Raw genomic sequence first — 19,591 nt, 5'->3', positions numbered from 1 at the left:
TTCTTCTCTGCCACACTAACCCCTCCCCCTCCCCTCTTCACTCTCAGGCTGGCTCTGGTCGAAACGGTTTGTTTGTTCGCTCTGCTTTGCAACGGTGCACGTGCCGCAAACTGCCCGCCGCCTTCCCCACCATCACCCGTGGCCACGCCCATTGTGACCAACGTGGTCAACTCGCAGTACACGGGGAGCACGTTGGTGGCTGCTAAAATCGGTGGAACCCATCAGTTCTCGCCCTCCTACCATTGTGCTGTCTGGGTTCGCGAGTCCGCACCCGACCGCGACTTGTTCGCCTCGTGCCACGCTCCAGGCCCGTCACGCCTCGAGGGCTTTGTCATCGAGGCTGGCCCGTTGTTTGGCCTTTCCGGCCCGCCGCCTCCAGTCGAGCAGCAGCAGCTTGCTGTCGGTGATCTGGACGTTGACGGGTACGACGAGATCGTGTTTGGTACCAACGACGGCGCCTTCTCCAAGGTCATCATCCGCTCCGAGCACCGCAACGTCACTACTACCGTCAACGACGACGCGATCTTGGGCGTCTGGCTCTACGACATCGACGGCGACCTTGACCTCGATATCATTGCCCTCCTCAAGCGTGTGCCTCTTACTCTGGGGGCCTATCTCAACCTTGACGGCCTTGGGGAGACCTTCTCGCCCCTCAACACTTTTATCGCCGACGACGACATCCTCCGCTTCTGCTCCACCTCGCTTGTCATCGGTCACTTTGTGGGTGACAACTCATTTCCAGACCTCAGCTGCAAGGACGAAGCCGTGAACCGGCCGTGGGTCGCTGCCGGACGGGCCGGCCTCACCTTTGACCCCGTTCGCGAGCTCATCGCGCCTGCTGACATCTACGGCTCGAATCCACCACTTCAGGCCGACATCTTCAACATCCGCGACAACCTCATCAGCACCTCCGAGCTTCCGCCGGTTGAGCTTGACGTCAACGGTGATGGCCTCGACGACCTTGTCTATGTCACGTCGGCGCCCAAGAGCGTCGCGCTCGCCGGCATGGTGTACGTTGCCCGCGCCGCTACTCCCATCGAGTCGGGTGGCATCAACTACACCTACGGCTACGTGGCTCAGAGCCAAGGCGCCATCCTTGCTCGGCTGCCCATCAAGCTCAACACAGGCTGGTCTGCCTTTTCTGCAGTAGACGTCGACGGCAACGGCGCTGCGGACCTCATCGCCCTCGCCAAAAACGTCATCGTCCTCCTGTCGGGTCCCATCGACGCCTCGGCTGGCCTCCGTCAGTTTACCTTGATCACGGCTCAGTCACTCACGCCAGAGTTTGTTATTGACACCTTTGCCGTCGGCGCCGCCAGAGGCGCAGGCCCGGAGATCTTTGTCACCGACGTGAGCTCCTACAGTCACATTGCTCTCCTCACCGCACCGCCGGTTTCGTCTCCCGAGGCTCCCCTCTTTCCGGTGTACAAGCCGCCGACCGTCAACCTTATCGAGTTCAACAAGTTCCGTAACCCGGTCTTTGTTGGCCCCCTCGACGTCAACCGTGACGGCTACCCTGACGGCTGGGCGTTTTTCCTCGGCCGTGTCGTCTTTGTCGCCGGCTGGGCCGCGGCCACGCCGGACTCGATCCTCACCTCGCCAACCTTTGAGCTCGAAAGGACTGCCAATGTGGCCAAGACCGCCGTCGGCGCCATTGATGCCGACGGCGCGGCCGACATTGTCTTTACCCTCACTGGCTCGCCGTCTACCTTTGCCTACATCAAGGCCGCGGACGCGCTCGCCGCCACGCCTGCTGCCGCTCGCCAGCCGACCTACATCACCGTCCCGCCCTCGCTTCCCGGCGTCCTCACCGCTGCCGCCGAGCATATCATGCTTGCCGACGTTGTCGGTGACGGTGCCGGCTACGATATCATCATCACCAACGCCGAATACCTCTACTGGATCCGCAACGAAGACAACGCCGGCGACTACTCGGTCTTTGCCGCCCGCTTTGGTGCAGACTATCCGACTCCGTCGACGAGCTTCAAGCCCAACGACCATTTCATGACAGTTCTTGATGTCAACGCCGACTCCCGCATGGACATTGTCTTCACCTCGGGCGATCTTGTGACTACCTCGGCGCTCTTTGTCTTCCTCGCCGATCCCGCAGTTCACGGCGAAGCCACCTATGGTGCCACTGCGCTCGCCACACCGTTTCTTTGCAACACCTCGTCGACGCTCGGCATGCGGCTCACCGCACTCACACACGGTCTGCTGTTGGTCAACTCGTCGCCGCTTGGCGCCGACGGCACCCCATCGGCGTCCGCTGTCAACCTCATATTCAATGTCGAGGCGGCCAAGAACCAATACTGGGCATGCGAGCTTCCGCTTCCCGGCGCCTCGGCCGGTCCCGCACCCCAGCCGCGCTTGTTTGCCACCCAGGCCGGAGACCAAGGTCGATTCGGCTCATCGATTCGGCTCGTCGACGCCAACGGCGACGGCGTCACCGACATCACTGGCCTCGACGGCAACTCGGGCACAGGCTTCAACGTAGCACTCGGCAAGATCAGCGCCGTGGGCAAGTTTGAACTGGCATTGCCCGCAAAGTTGGTTGACTTTACCGGCGTCCCAGCAGTCAGCGCCTTTCCTGTCGACGCCGACGCTGACGGCGTCATCGACCTGGTGTTTTCCGACGCGACAGGTGGCCTTGCTCGCGCTTCGACCCGCTTTGGCTCATCAGCCATTCTCCGCGGCTCTGTCGCTGCCGTCGACGTGGCCACCTGCGGCTACACCGTCGACTGTATCGCTGCTGCGCTTGCTCAGCTCCCGCCGTCTGCAACCTGGACCGAGCTCCTCCTCCCACCCGGCCGCTACACCGGCTGCGCCCCACTCGGCCTCCCGATCCGGCCTGGCGTCGCCGTTCGGCTTGTTGGCCCACCGCAGGACGCGGCCGGCGCCAACCACGTTGCCCTCGACTGCCAGGGCTCCGGTGTTCTGTTCTCGGTTGCCGGATTGCGGACAAAGCTCGGGCTCACCAACGTCAACATCAAGGCCACTGCTGTTGCGCTCGACGCCGGCCTCGCAGCTAACGATGCGACCCCGTACCCGCACGCTGCTATTGTCGCCCTAGATGGCGCAGAGCTTGTGCTCTCCAACGTTCGCTTTGACAATTGCTCGTCACTTGCTGCCACCCGATCCGCCGCGGCTGATTCGGCCCACACCGGCTACGGCTCGGCGGTCTTTGTTGCCGGACCAGCATCTGCCCGGCTTGAGCATGTGGTCCTTTCCGGGAACCGCGCGTATGCATCCGGTGGCGCCATCGCTGCCGTGGGAGAGAGCGTGCGTCTCGAGCTTATTGATGTCAACGCTGTCGACAACTCGGCCATGGATGGCTCTGGTGGCGCCGTCATGTTTGCCGGTACGGGGCTCAAGTCCCAGCTCGAGGTCACTCGCCTCACCGCATCGGCCAACACAGCCTCGCTCGGCTTCGGCGGCGTGCTCGCCATCGCTATCCCGGCTACCTCTGGTGTCGGCACTATCTCGGTCACTGACTCCGTCTTTACCAACAACGCCGCTCAATACGGTGCTGGCATCGGCGTCTTGCCGGCCCCTGCCGCGCTCGCAGCCTTTAACGCCGGCAATCTCAAGTTGACGGGCATGACCAAGGTTGGACTTTCGCTCACTGGCCTGCAATGCACCGAAAACACCGCGTCAGTCGCCGGTGGCTGCCTCTTCTCCAAAGCCTCCCACGCCGCAATTGCCATTGCTGGCGCAGTTTGGCGCGACAATGTCGCCGTCTTTGGCGGCGCTCTCGGTGGCGTGTTCACTGGCTACCTGCCACTTCCGGCCACGCCTGATCTCAAGCTCGTCGCGCCGCGCGCTGACGAACAGGCCGATACCATCGGACTGGCTGCGCTCGGGTCACGAGCAGCCGGCTACACTGACGCCATCGGCGGCATCTTCTTTTCTGGACCAGTAGACTCGATCATCCGCGACAATGTTGCTGACTACGGTGGCGCCATCTTTGGTTGCCAGATGCCGATGGTCTTCTCCGACGGGGGTGTCGACGACGCTGCGCTTCCGTCGTGGATGAACCTCAACGCCGGGCTAAATGGCGGAGCTCAGGCCAAGGACGGCTCGACGCTCTTCCTCTGCACCCCGCGCACCGGCAGCCTTCCGGCAATGGCACCGCGCGCGCTGGTCAAGGCGCCGCTAGAGTTCTTGATTCCCGGCCGTGATGCCTTCCTCCGGCCCGGCCCGCTCTCTCCGCCGATCGTCCCAGTCCGACCTGTGTCGACACCGCCGTACGCACTCATGCTGGAGAGCAGTGTGCCGTCAACAGCCGTCTCGGGTGTGGCTTTTGGTACCGGGCGGGTGGGCGTAGTCGATGCGCTTGGACAAGCTGTCGACTCGAGTAGCCTCGAGCTTGAGCTCACGCTCGATGTGGCGGCTGGCGCCAGCCTCGGTCTCGTGCTGCCTGGCGACGCGCTCTTCGTCGGGCCGCTGGTTGCTGCTGGCGGCGCAAGCATAGCACAGTCGATCAAGCTCCCGCTGACTGGCTCTGGAACAAGCGCCGGATTTGACCTGGCTTTGGTGGCGCTTGCCGGTGCCACCGCTGATCAGGTGCCGATTGCACGAGCTGTCTCGTTCCCGACGCCGGCGGTGCCTGTGGTCGCGACGCTTCTTGCCGGACCCCCACCAGCGCCAGCGCTTGTCGGACCGCCGCCGGCGGCGGCCACACTCCCAATCTCGGTCCCGATCTCGGCCTGCGGTCCCGGCATGGGCGCCTCGGCCGTGCCCCCGCCGCCGCTCACTGCCGCGCCAACGCTGCTCCTCTGCATCACCTGCCCGCCGAACACGTACTCGGGCGCAACGTCGGCCGATCCGTGCACGCCGTGTCCGACTGGCGCGTTTGCCGACGGAAACGGAAACACCAACTGCACCACATGTCCGGCGCTCTCGACGCCGCTGCCGTCACTCGGTGGTACAACCTGCACCTGCCTGCCCGGCGCATACTCTGCTGACAAGAGCGGCTCGCCGCCTTGCCTGCCGTGTCCGACCGGCGGAGTGTGCGCCGGCGGAGGTAGCCCAGCCCAGCCTGCGCCCGGCTTTGCGCCGTCCGACTCGAGCCCGGACGGCTTTGTCTCATGTGGATCCGGCCCTGGCTGCGGCTCGCAGGGCTGCAAGCGCGGCTACCGCGGTCCCGAGTGCACTGACTGTGAGCAAGACTTTTTCAAGCTCGGCCAGCGGTGCACCAAGTGTGACGGGCGGGTGGTGCCGATGATCCTGGTCCTCTTCGTCCTTGGCATCGCTGTCGCCGGTGCGCTCCTCTGGTTCAACACCCGGACCGGGGAGGTCCACAAGTTTGGCGCCATCATGATCGGGCTCAACTCGCTGCAGATCACCGCCATCTACGGCAAGCTCGCGCTCAACTGGGGTACCCTCGGCGAGACGTGGATGGTCATCACCTCGCTCTCGACATACAACCTCGACCTGCTCACGCTCGAGTGCCTCAACGATGAAGTCAAGTGGAAGGTGAAGTGGATCTTCACGCTCTGCCTCCCGCTCCTGTTCATCATTCCCTTTGCCATTGTCTTTGTCGTCGGGCTATTCTTTGTCCGCCGGGCGGCCAAAAAGACAAACGAGACGGTGGAGGAGGCCGAGGTCGGCGACGATCTTCACTCGCAGGACGACGAGGTGGCTATGACGCGCGACTCGCTCGTCGATGCCACCAAGCGCGCCTACTATCAGCTCCTGGTCATCTTTTTCTCCCGCTGGCATCTGCTGCTCTTGGCTTCTACTCATGCACCCGGCGCGACGGCTCACGGTTCTGGCGCCTCGACGATGCCAGGTACGTCAGGTGCTACGATGAGGGCTACTGGGGCCTGTTCCCGGTCGCTATCATCGGCACGCTGCTGTACGTCGTTGGTATTCCGCTCGCGGTCTGCAGGTTGCTGTTCAAGAAGCGCGAACAGCTGAGCGAGCTCGAGTTTGCACTGCGGTACGGGTTCCTCGTCGGCCGGTTTACAGCCGAGGCATTTGCCTACGAGCTTGCCATCATGGGGCGCAAGATCGGCGTGGTTCTTGCCATGGTCGTCTTCCGCGACGTGATCAACAAGGCCAACGCCGCACTCTTTGTCCTCGGCGTGTGTCTTGTTCATCTAACCCTCACTATGCCATACTGTGCCTCGCTCCACAACTCGATGGCCATTGTCTGCCTCGCCGCTGTCTCGCTTGTCCTCTGGGGTGGCACCATGCAGCATGACGACATGCGGCCGGCAATCGTGCTGGGCGGCATCGTCCTCAACATTGTCACCATGCTTGGCGGCTTTGTCCTTGACTGGCGGCAGATCCGCGCCGACGAAGAGGGCGCCGGCGCCGAGGCCTTTGTCGGCGCCCTTGACTACGATGGCGCGCTTGTCGACGACGGCGACGATGTCAAGGCTGGCCACGCTATGCGCGGCATGGACAGCAACAGTGTGAGCCTCGACATCATGGAGTCGGACCCCAGGCTCGATCGTGCCGACACCGTCTCCATCTCGGACGTCCATGCCGACTCGCTCGCCGCCGACTCGCTGGCGCTGTCAAGCGTCTTGGCCGCCCCTGCTGCTCCCACCGGCGAGGACATTGTCCCGCTCCCACCGCCGCTCACCGTACCTGGCAATACCTCTGGCTCATCGACGTACTCGAGCAGCGACTAGACGGTCGGCCACACACCATCCCGTACATTTCCCCAATCAAAGTCATCGCGTTTCACTTTGCGACATGCGCGCGGCACGCGCTTTCGCATGTTGCGCGACCTGGCGACCTCCGGAACAAGCCCCTCCCCGCACTCACTCAACACCCAGCACGCACACACACACTCTCTCTCTCACACACAGCCTCTCTCCGACAGCACTACACCACTCTTCCTCGAACCCATGTCGAGTGGCAGCAGCAATGACGACGGGGCACAGGAGGTGGCCATTCTCGACAAGGTCCTCCTCCGTCTGGCCATGGCTGACAATGCCGAGGCGGCGGCACCGATCCTGGCAACCTTCCTGGTGCCGGCACTCCAGCTGCTGGCGGCGCCACAAGCCGCAGTCAAGAAAAAAGTGGTGGCTCTTGTCGGCCACATCAACTCTCGCTTCCCCTCCTCACCGGCCGTCTTCCCGCTCATGTCGCTTGTGGATCAGTACATCGATGCCAGCGTCCCACCCCTGGTCAAGAACCTGACCCTCGTCTACCTCAACAAGGCTCTTGCTCCTGTCGCGGTCGCTGCCGATCACCCCACGCCCAAGCTCTGCCAACTGCGATTCGCAAGCTTGTTCACGCCCTTGTCTCGCCGGCTATCCCGGCCAACCATCGCAATGCCATCCTTCACATCATGGCTCCTCATCTCGCATGCGCTGCTCCGCAGCCAGAAGCGCTTCCGCCGGCCGGCGCGCTCGAGGCCGTTGTTGACTTTGGCCACGATCTCCTCCTCTTCCGCCCGCAGGACATTGAGAGCCAAACCGCGCAACGCGAGACGGGCGCGCCGTTGCCGGAGCCGCCGCCGGGTCTCTCGCGGATGCGGTGCAAGCGGCTGGCGTCACTCAAACCGGCGAACCCGTCGCACCTGTCCGCCTGTCAGGCCTCGATCCTCTCGTATGCTCTTGACGTTGCCGCCGCTGATGCTGGCTGGCTGCAAGCTGTGTTCCCGATGGCGCTTGTGGCGGCGCACTCGGCCAACCCGACGGCCCGCGACTTGGCCTCGCACGCCATGCGCTCGCACTTTCCGCCGTCGACGTTCAGCCCGACAAGCGTTGTCACCCTTGATCGGCTCTGCGCATACGTGGCCGGCGACTCGAGCGAGCGCGTTCGGCCAGCATCTATTGACCTTGCCCTAGCCGCGCTCACGCATCTCGCCAACGCACCCGATGCCGCACTTGCAGCGCCGCGGCTGTTTGACACGCTGCGGAGCGCGCTTCTCTCGCCGCAGGCCCGGATGACCGCCGCCGGTAAGGCCCTGTTCCAGGCTCTGTTCCGCACAGCCGAGCCCGAGCGGCTTGTCCCGCTGGCGCGCGCGCTCCTTGACATGCTCCTGCCGTCAATTGCCGGAACTGGCCTCGGCTCGTTTGGGTATGTGGCGGTCGGACGGTGTGCACGGATTGTGCCGTCGCTGGTCGGACCAAACCTCCGGGTCTTGGCGTCGTTCTTTGACGCCGCCGAGAGCGGGAGCGCGTCTGATCGCGCTGCAGTCAAGGAGGCGCTCACCGACTTGATGGGCGCGTTTGACCCACTTCCGGAAAGTGCGCAGGGGCCTGTGTTTGATGTGCTGGAAAAGTACGCCGCGTCGGGAGCAGTCCAGGCACGGCTGATGGCGCTCTTCTACGTCATGCACCTCTTTCCGTTTGCACATCTTCCGTCGCGGCTGTTGTGTGCGCGGCTGGCGAGCGACACCAATCTGGCGGTGGCCAACGAGGCTGAGCGCGGACTCCGCCCTTATATCAACATGGGCGCCGGCGTGGTGCCGGACACGAGTGTGGCGTACCCGGACTTTGGAGCCACTGCAGCGCACTTTGCGCTCCATGGTGCGGCATCACCCGAGAGCCTTGTTCACGGCTTTGGCTTTTGCGCCGCAGCCTACAATGCGTGGCGCAAGAACGACGCCAACGGGTCGCTGCCGCCTGATGCACAGCCGCTGGTTGCTCTCCTTGTTGAAGCGCTGGGTCGATTTGGGGAAGCCCGCCCTGCGCTTCAGGCACAAGCCGTGAGCGTGCTGGCCGGGATGGCGGATGCGTGGGCTCGACCGGAGACGGTCGAGTTGGTGCCGGCGTCCGCGGTTCTCCCGCTGTGCGCAGCGGCCAAGGCGGGTGTGCGTGAGGATGCTGCTCGCGTTCTGGCGGCACTGGCGCCTGTGGCCGATCCTGGCGCAGTCCTCGGTCCACTGCTCGAGGGCCTGGTGCCCGAGGCAAGCGAAGAAGCCAAGCACGGCCGACTGGTGGCGGCTGCCGGGGCCGCGGCAGCGCTGCTCCGCGTCCAGGCAAGCGGACTTGCTGCGACGAGCGAGCCATTGCTTCAAGTCACCGCCCTCGCCGAGCTGGCGGCCGAGTGGCTGGCGGCCGGCGGGAAGAACGTTTCGCCGCTTGTTGGCGCTGCCCTTTGCCGAACTCTCGGTGAGCTCGGCAGCCTGATGCCTTTGCCGCTGAGCGGCGGCGCGGCGGCGCGCGAGGCGACGGTGGGCCAGCTGCTTGCCCTTGTCCCACAGGGCACAGCCGCTACCTCGAGCTCAGGCTCATCGCTGGCGGCTGCCATGCACGGCGCGGCACTGCGTGCTCTTGGTCAGGTGTGTGTCGGCGAGCCGCATGCGGCATATGAGAGCGCGGTCATCGACGCATGCTTTACACTTGGCCGCGTCAAGGCTGTCGGGCTGCAGCTTGGCGCGGCTCACACGATGGCATGCGTTCTGCTTGGATCTGACACCAGCGCGCTTGACGCGGGAGCGTGGACAGTTGTGCGGGAGAAGAGCGAGGCCGAGACCTCGTTTGTGGTTGACCTGCTCAAGCGGATTCTTGTCGACGGGGTTGGAAGTGGGCACTCGTTCCTGCGCCAGGCGGCGACACTGTGGCTCGTGCAGTGCTGCGAGTCTGCCTCCCGACTGGCGGACAACGCCGGGGCGCGGACGGTGCTGGCATCGCACATTGTGGACGTTCAGGCTGCGTTCGAGTACGCGCTCACTGACCGCGACCTGTTCACGCAAGAGGCGGCGTCGACAGGCCTCTCGCTGACGTACCAGCTCTCGACCGAGACGTCGACGCAGGAGCGGCTCCTTGCGGGGCTAGTCAAGACCCTCTCGACAGGTGCGGGCAATGCGACGACCAAGATGGCGGTGCAGGCTGGCGAGCCGCTCTTCCAGGCCGAGGCGCTGGGGCTCACGCCCGACGGTGGCTCGCTGGCAACATACCAAGAGATCTGCTCGCTGGCGACCGACGTTGGCCAGCCGGAGCTCATCTACAAGTTTATGGGCCTTGCGCGGTCGAACGCACTGTGGACCTCGCGGACGGGTGCAGCGTCGGGCTTTGCTGCACTGGCAGAGTCAGAGACTGCGCGGGCAGCGCTGGTCGATCTTGTCCCGGCACTTGCACCCAAGCTGTTCCGGTACCGGTTTGATCCTGACGAGCGGGTGCAGGCGTCGATGGCGCGGATTTGGAAGGCGCTGGTGGGTGTTGTGGCCGAGGCTCGTAGTGAGTCGAGCGTGCAGACTGAGAGGATGATTGTGGCGGAGCAGTTTGACGAGGTACTCTCATCGGCGCTGGAAGGCATCGGGCAGCGGGCATGGCGGGTTCGCGAGGCCTCGGTACTCGCGCTCGGCGCGCTGCTAGAGACTTCGCCGCCGCTGACGACGGTACAGGCGCGGCTGGAGGAGATGTGGACGATGGCGTTCCGGGCACTGGACGACATCAAGGAGTCCGTCCGTCTCGCCGCCCTCAAGGCATGCTCGTCGCTCGGCAAGGTTACTCTGCAGTTCTGCTCCCCTGAGGCTGCAGCTGAGGCCAGTGGCGCCTGCCCTGCCCTCGACATCATGATGCCGTTTTTGCTGGAGAAGGGCCTCGTCTCGGACGCCAAGCCGGTGCAGGCTTTCTCGCTCTCGCTCATTGTGCGGATCGTGAAAAAGGCGCGCGAGCTGCTCAAGCCGCACTTGCCTGCACTTGTGGGCACGCTGTTGCGGGCCATGTCGACGCTCGAGCCGCAGGAGTTCAACTACGTGACGCTCAACAAGGACCGGTACAACCTGACGACTGAGCAGGTCGAGGGCGCGCGGCTGGCGATGGCCAAGGCGTCGCCGATTTCGCGGACGCTGGAGGCTGCGGTGGGCTTTGCGGACGCGCCGACTCTGGAGCGGCTTGTTCCGGAACTTGTTGGCGTCATCACCCGTGGGGTGGGGCTCCCGACCAAGGTTGGCGCGGCTAAGCTAGTTATGGACCTTGTCGAGATGTTGGCGACCGAGGTGACGCCGTACTGCAAGCGGTTGATGAAGGCGCTGATGCGTGCGCTGCACGACTCTTCGCCGGGCATGCGCGCGGCAAACGCCATGGCGCTCGGCTTTTGCGCCCGCCACGCCAAGACCAAGACGCTCGCGCGAACGTTGGGCCAGCTTGTCGACGAGTACATGGCAGCGACGCCGGACTCGGAGGTGCAGGGCACGGTGGGCATGGTGCTGATGCAGATGTCCAAGGCGGCGCCGGGGCGGCTGAAAACGTTTGGCGCTGACGTGCTGCCTGTTTGCCTTGTTGCCATGCACAACGGGCGGGAGGAGACGGCCAAGCTCTTCCGCGCGGTGTGGGAGGAAAACACATCAGGAAACACCGGTGGTGTGCGGCTCTATGCCGACGAGCTGGTGGCGCTGGTGACGCGGGCGCTGGTGGCTGACCAATGGCCCCTCCGCAAGCAAGCCGCGGCGTCGCTTTCGTTCATGGCGACGGCGGCACCGACGGCGCTGGCAGGCGTCGAGTGTGGTGCCGAGGGCGTGCTTGCCGCGCTTGAGGCTGGCCTTGCTGGTCGACTGTGGGATGGCAAGGAGGCACTGGTCGAGGCATACGTCGATGTGGCGCTCCTGCTGGCCAAGGCCGACCGCGCTGCGTTGGCAGCGGCGCCCGCCGTGGTCGACGGAGTGCTGGAGCAGGCTGTCAAGCGCAAGGCAGTGTACCGGTACGCGGTGACCAAGATTGTGGTCAAGGCAGTGCGGTACTACGCGACCGCCGTCGATGCCCGTACCGGGCTCGCCATCCATGCCGCAGTTGTCGCCGCACTCAGCGAAATGGCGTTCACTTCGTTCGAGGATGTTGACAAGCCGGGGAGCAAGCCGCGGTTTCTGGCGACACAAGCCGAGGTGCTGCATGCGCTTGGCGCGTCGTACCCGCTGGCGGCTGAAGCGCAGGAGCCGGAGCCAACAGCCGAGCTGGTGGCGAGCCTGGCGGCGGTGGTGGCGGGCAACCCGTGGATTGTGCGTAACGCAGCGCTCGGCGCGCTGGCTAAGATCATTGAGCGCGGAGCCGGTTGCCTCGCCACCGCCAGTGGCGCAGTGGCTGCAGCCAACGAGGCGGCAATCGCAGCTCTGGACGAGGCGCAGTTCAAGTCTGTACGTGAGGCCGGGCTCGCGCTGGCGACAATCCTTGTCGACGCCTTGCCACGTCTCGGCGCGGCCGGCGAGCCGGTGCGCGAGCCTCTTGAAGCCGCGTTGCGGCGGCGGGAGCAGGACGCTGAGGTAGCCATCGCGCGCGGCGCCAAGCAGGTTCGCCAGGCACTGCAGACGCAGGGGTAAATCGAGTGCATCCATTGGTCATTGACGGGCGCGGTCGACAAGAGCCGAGAGGCCTTCGAGGAGCGAGGAGCCGGCGGAGCGGAAGAGCTCGGTCGAAAGCGCGCGAAGGAAGAGCGTGACAAAGGCACGGGTTCGCGACTCGCCGCACTCAGCGAGTGCGTCGCGGAGCTCGGCGGGAGTGACCCGGACGGTGTAGGCGAGGTCAATGGCGCGCGAGTGTGAGTTGACGTACGCGACAAAGGTGCGGACGGCGGCGAGGCGTGAGGGAGCGAGCTGGTCGCGGCGCGAGGCCGGAATGTCGGCAGCAAGGTCGAAAAGCCGCGATGAGACTCTGAGAGTGACATGCGAGAGCCGCGAGGGGTTGATCGGATCGTAGACGTACTTGGCTTGGACACCGAGGTCGAGGCCGCCGCGTGAGAGCCACTCGAGTGCCGAGCCCGCAGGCGCCATGGCCGAGACCCTGACGAGCGGGATATTCCTTAGCGCGAGCTCGACGTCGGCGTCGGCCCCGCCTGAGGTGAGATGGAAGGTGCCAACACCGTCGACGAGACCCTGTAGCCTGGCCAGCGCGAGCGAGGCCGGTACGTCGGCAATATCGAGGTCGCGGATCTCGGCGGCCTTGACCACCAGCGGCAGCGGCAGGTTCTGCTGGTGAGTGTGCAAGTCGACAACGAGCGCGGCGTGGTCCAGCCGGGCGTGGCCGATGACGACGTGTGGCAGTGGCGGCGAGTGCGGCGCGGTGCGAACGGTGCCCGAGAGGCCCGAGACATGCAGGCTCTCGATAACAGGCGCACCGGACGGCGTGGCCATGCCACGTGCTGCGACGAGATCGACCCGGGCAGCGACCAGATCAAAGCCGGCGGCGATGTCGCGGCTGGCGCCCTCGGGCGTCCGAGTCACCCGCAAATGGTCCAGCCGCAGCTCCGTCCGCGGCAGCAGCAGCGTGCCTTCGGCCGAGTCAAACTCGATCCGCAGCGGATGGGGCGAGAGCCGCGAGGCGAGCCAGGCGGCGACCCGGAGCGACGGCTCGAGCAGCGGGCCCGAGTTGGCGGCCCATGCCGTGCCGGCTACCGCCGCCACCGCCGCCGCTACAGCTACCCAGCGGCGGCTCAAAGTCGGCGCACTCGTCGTCGTGGTCGTCGCCGCTGTTCGAAGCGGGTGGCAGAGTCGCCGGCTGGCAAGGGGAGCGAGCGTCCGCCACATGGCACCTTGGTCGGTGGAGTGGCGTGTGAAAGGCGCCCCGAAAACGTGCAAGGGTGGAGGGAGGGGGGGGGGGGGGGGGTAAAATTTGTGCCGCCCCACATGGTGAGGCCACCGTTTGACATGTGGCATGCTGCAAGTGGCTGGTTATGGTCGGAATTGATTGGCACGCGTGTGACAAGAGAGGTGCGCTGCTGCAATCAAGCCCAGCGCATGCGATACATCAGGGGTTGAGCATGTTCGGGCACGGAAGAGCAAACAAGGTACAAGACTAGCCATGGTAGTCGACAGAGACGCGGGTTGCTTGCGCCCAAGCCAGCGATGGGCAGCGGTGATGGGGGTAGGTGTGGCGCACCACAGTTCTTGGAATGGTTTTTTGGGGAGGCAACCGCATTTCCGCTCACATCTCTCTCACGTGCATCAACCGACATGGGCAAGGGCAACGGCAAGGGGACAGGCATGGGCAACGGGGCTGGGGGGCGTGGACGCGGTGGTCGTGGACGGGGTGGGCGGGGCGTGGAAGGCGTGGCGGACGGGGCGTCCACGGTCATCGAGGTGGCTACTATGGCGGCGGCGGCGGCGAGTGCACGTCCGCAAAGTGCGCCATCGCGACGGGCGCTGCCCTCTGCATGGCCTCGGCCATGCTCATCGCCTTCTGCATTGTGAACATAACAACGGCAAAGAGCCGCTCAGCAAAGACCGTGTACCCGCCCGAAGCTGCCGAGTACAATCAGATGGTTGACGAGTGGGTGGCGAGCAAGCACGCCGAGTTCAACGCCATCAAGGTCTACGCCAACAACGGAGGGCCGAGCTCGGGCCCGCATGGGACACTGTTCAACGCAACGGTGGCCACTGGTGACGCTGATTTTAGACACGCGCGGAGCTATCCGAAGATCATGTACTTCTCGTCGGGCACGAGCACGAGTCGGTACACGGCCTCGGGCTCGCAGTCGCCGACAACGTGGAAGAAGACGGCACGACTCACGATTGAGCTGCCAGACGGCGACGTCCAGAGCGTCTCGTTTGATTTCACCATTGCAAAGTATGAGAGAGTCACGTCGACGCGCTACTCGCTCTCGCGGCGATGCAACTGGCCGGACTTTGTCGCCAACAACAGCCCCGAGTACGACGCGTGCTCCAAGGTTTGTGCGGAGGACGGCGGAAGCTGGTCCGGGAACACATGCACAGTGACGGGTGTCCTCTCGGGATTCTGTATCAAGCTTGTCCAGACGAGCAACCCGTCGAGTCCAGTGTGGTCCGTTTCCAAGTCTGGATGCCTGCCGAAGCGGCAGCTCAACTATGCGGCGGACACCGGGATCGAGGCATACAGGCCGACGCCGCTCTCATCGCCGATCGACATGGCGCGCATCAACATTACTGTCCGCTCAGACGCCGATCCGTACCTGTACCTCGCCAGCGCGACACTGGACACTAAGACTGGGGCATCGTCGTTGGACATTGCCGGTGACTACGTGCCGGGAGAGCAGCCGTCGCGAGTGTACATCTACGCAACAGTCGGCATCGTTCTCGCCAACGTGTGCTACGTTGTGCTTGCGCTGGTGGCACACAAGGCGTACACGCGGCGTGAACAGAAAGCCGCCGGTGCCAAGGCTGAAGCTGAACCTGCCGCGGTGCCGATGGGTGCCACCGCTTCGCCGGCATCGGCCAAGAAGCTCGAGACCATGGCCATGTCTCAGCCTCCGCAGGCTGTGTACGGCGCCCCGCCGCCAGGCATGCCGTACGGGGGAGGCGGCGGTGCCATCCCGCCGCCGCCCAAGCAGCCGGCTGTGCTCAACCCGTACGCTAGGAGTGGCAATCAGTGCGTTGGGGGTGGCAATGCGTACGCGGCTAACCCTCTCGTAGCGGCAACGGCGCCGCCGTCGCCACCGCCACCGTACGCAGTATGATGAGCAGGTAGAGACTCAGTCCTGCCAGACCGGAAAGACCTGAAAGTCCGAGTAAAGCATGTGGCCGTCGGGGCCGTAGTGCAGGAGCTGGTAGCACTCGGAGCACATGTGGCACGGGGAGACCGGGGCCAGCTTATCGCCGTAGACAACAAAGTCGGCGAGCTCGCGCTTACAGATGTGGCAGCGCGGGCGGCGCGAGCGGCCAGTAAAGACGAGATATGGGTAGCAGAGCGAGGAGCGCGGGTCATCGGCGACGACCCGGCGCATGTCGACAAACCGGATCTCGTGGCAGCAGCTGCCCTGGTGCTGCCAAAGGTACGACTTGCCGAGGCGGATGCGGAGGTCGGCAAAGGTGGTGGTCGAGGCCGAGGCGCGGCGGGCGACGCCAAAGACATCCGACACAAAACGCTTCTCCTCACGCATCCACTCGATGATGCCTTCGGCGTACGAGGTGAGCGGCAGCGCCGAGGCCTGCAGCGGCGGTGGAACGCGGTCCATCTCGTAAAAGACAGACTCGATAAAGAGAAAGGCCGAGAGCGTCTGCTTGCCGTCGAGGATCTCGTTGGAGATGCAGCTCATCCGTCGGAGGAGAACGTCAAGCGTGAAAGAGGCCGGGACCCAGAACATCTGGCTCATCGCGTTGCGCTCCTGGTGGTTGACCTGGACAAGGAGGAGGACCTCGCCAAAGTCAAGCTCCTTCTCCACCAAATGCGGGAACTCGAGCGCTCCCCGCTCCTCCCATTCGCGGCGCATCTGCTCAGTGACGTCGTTGGGCGGAACTCGCGGAGCGGTGATGGTCTCCACCGCAGCTAGGCCGGCAAGGCCAGGCTTCTCCCGCAGCTCGTCCATGGTTGGCACGCCCGAGTCGTTGAGGATCTGCGACGCAAGCCACGATGGCGGCAGCCCTGTCGCCGGCTGCGACGCCGGCGACCGGACCTTGGTCGACGTGTATCGCGCTCCGCGGAGCAAGCCTCCCAGCAGCGAAGACCGATCCAGCGCCGACATGCCAGCCTTGGAGTACGACCGCGCGCTCTGCAGCCGCCGGCCGGACTTGAGCATCTTTGGCTTGCGCGCCGCATGCTCATGGACCGGATCATCGCTCGGTGCACTCTCGGCCGCCCGCTTCCGGCTCTCACCCTCGCTGGGCCTTCCGCTCCCGCTTCCGCTCCCCACAGTGGGAGTTGTGGCAGCAGACGAAGATGATGGCGGGGGAGGCGGTGCTGAACTCGAAGAACTCGTCGGCTTGATGTACTCTAACGAGAGGCCATAGTCCGCCAGCTTTGCACGGACAACATCAGCAACGGTATCATCAAGTGACGGCACAATCAGATCGTCTGTCTCCAGGTCAAGGTCGTTGGGTGGGAGAGTGTTCAGCTCGCCGTCAGAGGGGTGGAGGACTACCATGAGCGAGTCGCGGAACTCACCCACCGACACCAGCTCGGTCTCCCGTCGACTGGCAGCCGCAGACGAGGTCATGGGTGTAGTGGTGAACGGGTTGGTGTGGGAGTGGAGTGTGCTTGGTGTCGGGTGGGGGTGGTGGTGGTGGTGGTGGTGGTGGTGGTGGTGGTGGTGGTGGTGGCGGTGGTGGTGGCGGTGGCGGTGGTGGTGGTGGGTGGTGGTGGCGACACGGGCGGGCGGGCGGCACGGGTGATACAGGAGGCAACAGCAGGAGGAATCGGTTGGTGAAGGAGATGTGAGATTCGGTTGCTAGACTCGGGAGATGGTTTATCCGCTCAAAGACCTCCCCCCCCCCTCACCCCCCCCCCCCCCCCCCCCCCCCGGCCCCCTCCCGTCGCTGGTCAAAAGGCAACCGGTCAGACTGCACTCGCAGCACTCATCGTCATGAGCGAGTGGGACTGGATTGTGGTGTTGGCAGTGTATGGCGGAGTGGTCGGGTGCGTGCTGGCCGGACGGAGGTTTGTCCATCATAGCGGGGCATGGCTGGCTCTGTCGCAGAAGCGGCTGTTGGCACCGTTCTCAGCCGCATGGCGAAGGAAGACACCGGCGTGGTTGCGCCTGCTGACGGCAGACATGCTGCCAGCCATGGGCGAGCTGAGTCTGGTCCAGATCGCCTTGATTGTCGCTCACTTTATCGCGATTGGCCTGGGATACGCCCTGCTGATGGCCGGCGCGCAGAGCGGTGGGCCATCCGCAGCCGAGGCAGAAGCTGTGAACCGCCACTCGGAGATCAAGCCGAGTGTTGGCCAGCTGCAGTGGCGGGTTGTCCTCGGCATGGGTCCGTTTGCTGCCGGATCTATTTCCATTCTCTTTCTCCCCATCCTTCGCTCGAGGTGGTACACCATTCTCACAGGCATCCCGTTTGAGCGCCGCATCGTCATCCATCGCATCTTTGCCCGCCTCTTTGTTGGCCTCATGCTCGTCCACGGCGTAGGCGTCCTCGTTCTCTCCGAGTTTGAAGGCCTCGCCTTCCCCTCGCACAATAGTGCTGGCCTCATTGCCATGCTCCTCTTTCTGTTTGTGGCGGCGACCGCGATCGAGCCCATCCGCAGGGCCCACTTTGACTTTTTCTTCCGCTCGCACTACGTCTTTATCGCCGCCCTGGTTGCCACCTTCTTCCACGCCCCGCTCATCACCATCCTGGCGTGTGCTCCAGTCTTTGTCTGGGGCTGCGTTGCACTCCTCCGGGTCGCTCTGGTCCTCCGCAACAGGACTACGCTCGTCTCGTGCCGCACCCTGCCCGGCGATGTGACCGAGCTTGTGCTCGCCCGCGATGGCTTCCATGCCGAGCCCGGCCAGTACGTGTTCATCGGCGATCCACTGCTTGGCTGGGAGCTGCATCCATTCACCGTCTCCAACTACGCGCCGCGGGGCGGGACAGACCTCCGACCGGCCGGCACGATGCGGTTTCTGATCAAGGCCGCTGCCCTCGGCCCCAAGCCGCGCGAGTGGACCTCGCAGTTGTACAACGCCGTGGCTGCCTGGGAAGCCACTGGTGCTGCGAGTGACTCGTCGAGCGAGAGCAGTTTCAACTCGCAAGCGGCGCACCTGTCGGGCTCGCAGCGACGGACGCTCGCAGCGCGCGGCGACGCCCCGCTGCACATGCGGTTCGAGGGTCGGTACGGCGCTTTTGCCATCAATCCCGCCCGATACGAGACCATAGTCCTGGTCTCGGGCGGCATTGGCGTGACGCCCAATGCCGCACTGCTGGAAGCCCTGCTTGCGCCCGATGGGCCGTACGGGCGGCCGGATAAGATTGTTTTCGTCTGGTCCTCCCGAGGCGCCGACCCGTTTGCCACCTGGTTCCCGCACCTCCTCGCTGCCGCCGCAGATGACGACTCAGTCGAGCTCGAGCTGTACGACACGAGCGTGCACACCAAGAGCGACGACTCACCGTCGCGGCTTCGCTCCCGGCGAATCCATCCTGACTCTTCAAGCTCGGCCGGCTCGTCACCGTCGTCCAGCGCCAGCGAGGAGCAGGAGGCACGGCGGCGCGCGACTTCGTCATCGTCATCATCGTCTGAAGACGGCTACAGCTCCGCTGTCTCTGTGTCGACCAGTCTGTGCGACTCGCTGGATGTCCGCGGCGGTCGGCCGGACATTGGTAGTCTTCTAGCCGAGCTCCCGGAGCGGGCTGGTGTCTTTGTGTGTGGACCGATGGCGCTGGTTGACGCCACAGTCGCGGCGTGCAGCGAGTTTGGTCACCACGTTCACACCGAGTCGTTCCTGTTCTGAGTCGATGTAAATTGAAAGGCGCAGTGCTGCCGAGGGATGTGGCTTTATCATGCCGCGCCTAAAAGGTGTCACAGCGTGGGCCGGACGGCGGCGACTTGAGGGTCGTCTTGCCGAGCGGGCCTTCGCCGGCACGCTGTCCGTTCTGCGGGCCGTCCTTGGGCGTCTTGCCCTCGCGCAGAGCGTTGAGGATGGCGTTGGTCGACTCCTCGTTGAGGTTCTCGTAGTACTCGTCGTTGATCTGCATCATGGGCGCGTTGGAGCAGGCCCCGAGGCACTCGACCTCGGTCAGGGTGAACAGCTCGTCGTCGGTCATGTGGCCGGGCTCGACCCCGAGGTTCTTCTTGCACGCCTCGAGCACGCCGTAGCCATCCTGCAGCATGCACGGAGTCGTGGTGCAGACCTAGATCATCATCAGCCATTTGTTGCATCGCGACGGGTTAGCGGGGGGAGAGGCGTGAGTGCGGTGCCGGGAGAAGGAACGAGGAAAGCCATCCGCGGCTAGGATGCAGAACGGCCATGGTAATTTTTTTTTTTGGGGGGGGGGCGCCCCCCCCCCCCCCTTTTTTCT

General features: G+C 64.6%; 6 protein-coding genes across 6 annotated transcripts in view; 4 read left to right on the top strand and 2 right to left on the bottom strand.

Moving 5' to 3' along the window:
* The window catches only part of AMSG_12303 (uncharacterized protein), a gene marked incomplete at both ends in the record, with an annotated part of 8,075 nt that extends 1,434 nt beyond the window's left edge, over positions 1-6,641 (top strand). The window contains 2 exons of the mRNA XM_013898557.1: positions 189-5,697; positions 5,814-6,641. Coding sequence (XP_013754011.1) covers positions 189-5,697; positions 5,814-6,641 — 6,337 coding nt within the window. The remainder of the gene's footprint in view (positions 1-188; positions 5,698-5,813) is intronic.
* Positions 6,642-6,828: 187 nt separating this feature from the next.
* On the top strand, positions 6,829-12,223 carry AMSG_09939 (uncharacterized protein; the record flags this gene model as incomplete). The annotated part of the gene is made up of 2 exons (XM_013898526.1): positions 6,829-7,193; positions 7,244-12,223. The coding sequence occupies exons 1-2, from the start codon at positions 6,861-6,863 to the stop codon at positions 12,221-12,223; spliced, it is 5,313 nt and encodes a 1,770-aa protein (XP_013753980.1). The 5' UTR covers positions 6,829-6,860.
* An 18-nt stretch (positions 12,224-12,241) lies between these two features.
* Positions 12,242-13,548, bottom strand: AMSG_09938 (uncharacterized protein; the record flags this gene model as incomplete). Its single annotated transcript, XM_013898525.1, has 2 exons — positions 12,242-13,311; positions 13,539-13,548. The coding sequence occupies 2 exons, from the start codon at positions 13,546-13,548 to the stop codon at positions 12,242-12,244; spliced, it is 1,080 nt and encodes a 359-aa protein (XP_013753979.1).
* A 437-nt stretch (positions 13,549-13,985) lies between these two features.
* On the top strand, positions 13,986-15,286 carry AMSG_09937 (uncharacterized protein; the record flags this gene model as incomplete). The annotated part of the gene is made up of 2 exons (XM_013898524.1): positions 13,986-15,161; positions 15,244-15,286. Exons 1-2 carry the CDS (start codon positions 14,053-14,055, stop codon positions 15,284-15,286), a joined length of 1,152 nt encoding a protein of 383 aa, XP_013753978.1. The 5' UTR covers positions 13,986-14,052.
* A 59-nt stretch (positions 15,287-15,345) lies between these two features.
* AMSG_09936 (snRNA-activating protein complex subunit 3) lies at positions 15,346-16,806 on the bottom strand (the record flags this gene model as incomplete). The annotated part of the gene is made up of 2 exons (XM_013898523.1): positions 15,346-16,477; positions 16,583-16,806. 2 exons carry the CDS (start codon positions 16,804-16,806, stop codon positions 15,346-15,348), a joined length of 1,356 nt encoding a protein of 451 aa, XP_013753977.1.
* A 567-nt stretch (positions 16,807-17,373) lies between these two features.
* On the top strand, positions 17,374-19,047 carry AMSG_09935 (uncharacterized protein; the record flags this gene model as incomplete). Its single annotated transcript, XM_013898522.1, has 2 exons — positions 17,374-18,403; positions 18,452-19,047. 2 exons carry the CDS (start codon positions 17,374-17,376, stop codon positions 19,021-19,023), a joined length of 1,602 nt encoding a protein of 533 aa, XP_013753976.1. The 3' UTR covers positions 19,024-19,047.
* Positions 19,048-19,591: the final 544 nt, after the last annotated feature.

This window comes from Thecamonas trahens, assembly GCF_000142905.1.
Source record: "Thecamonas trahens ATCC 50062 unplaced genomic scaffold supercont1.54, whole genome shotgun sequence".
NCBI lineage: Eukaryota > Apusomonadida > Apusomonadidae > Thecamonas > Thecamonas trahens.
Note: the sequence above shows the minus strand (reverse complement) of the source record. Positions and strands in the feature narration are given on the sequence as shown.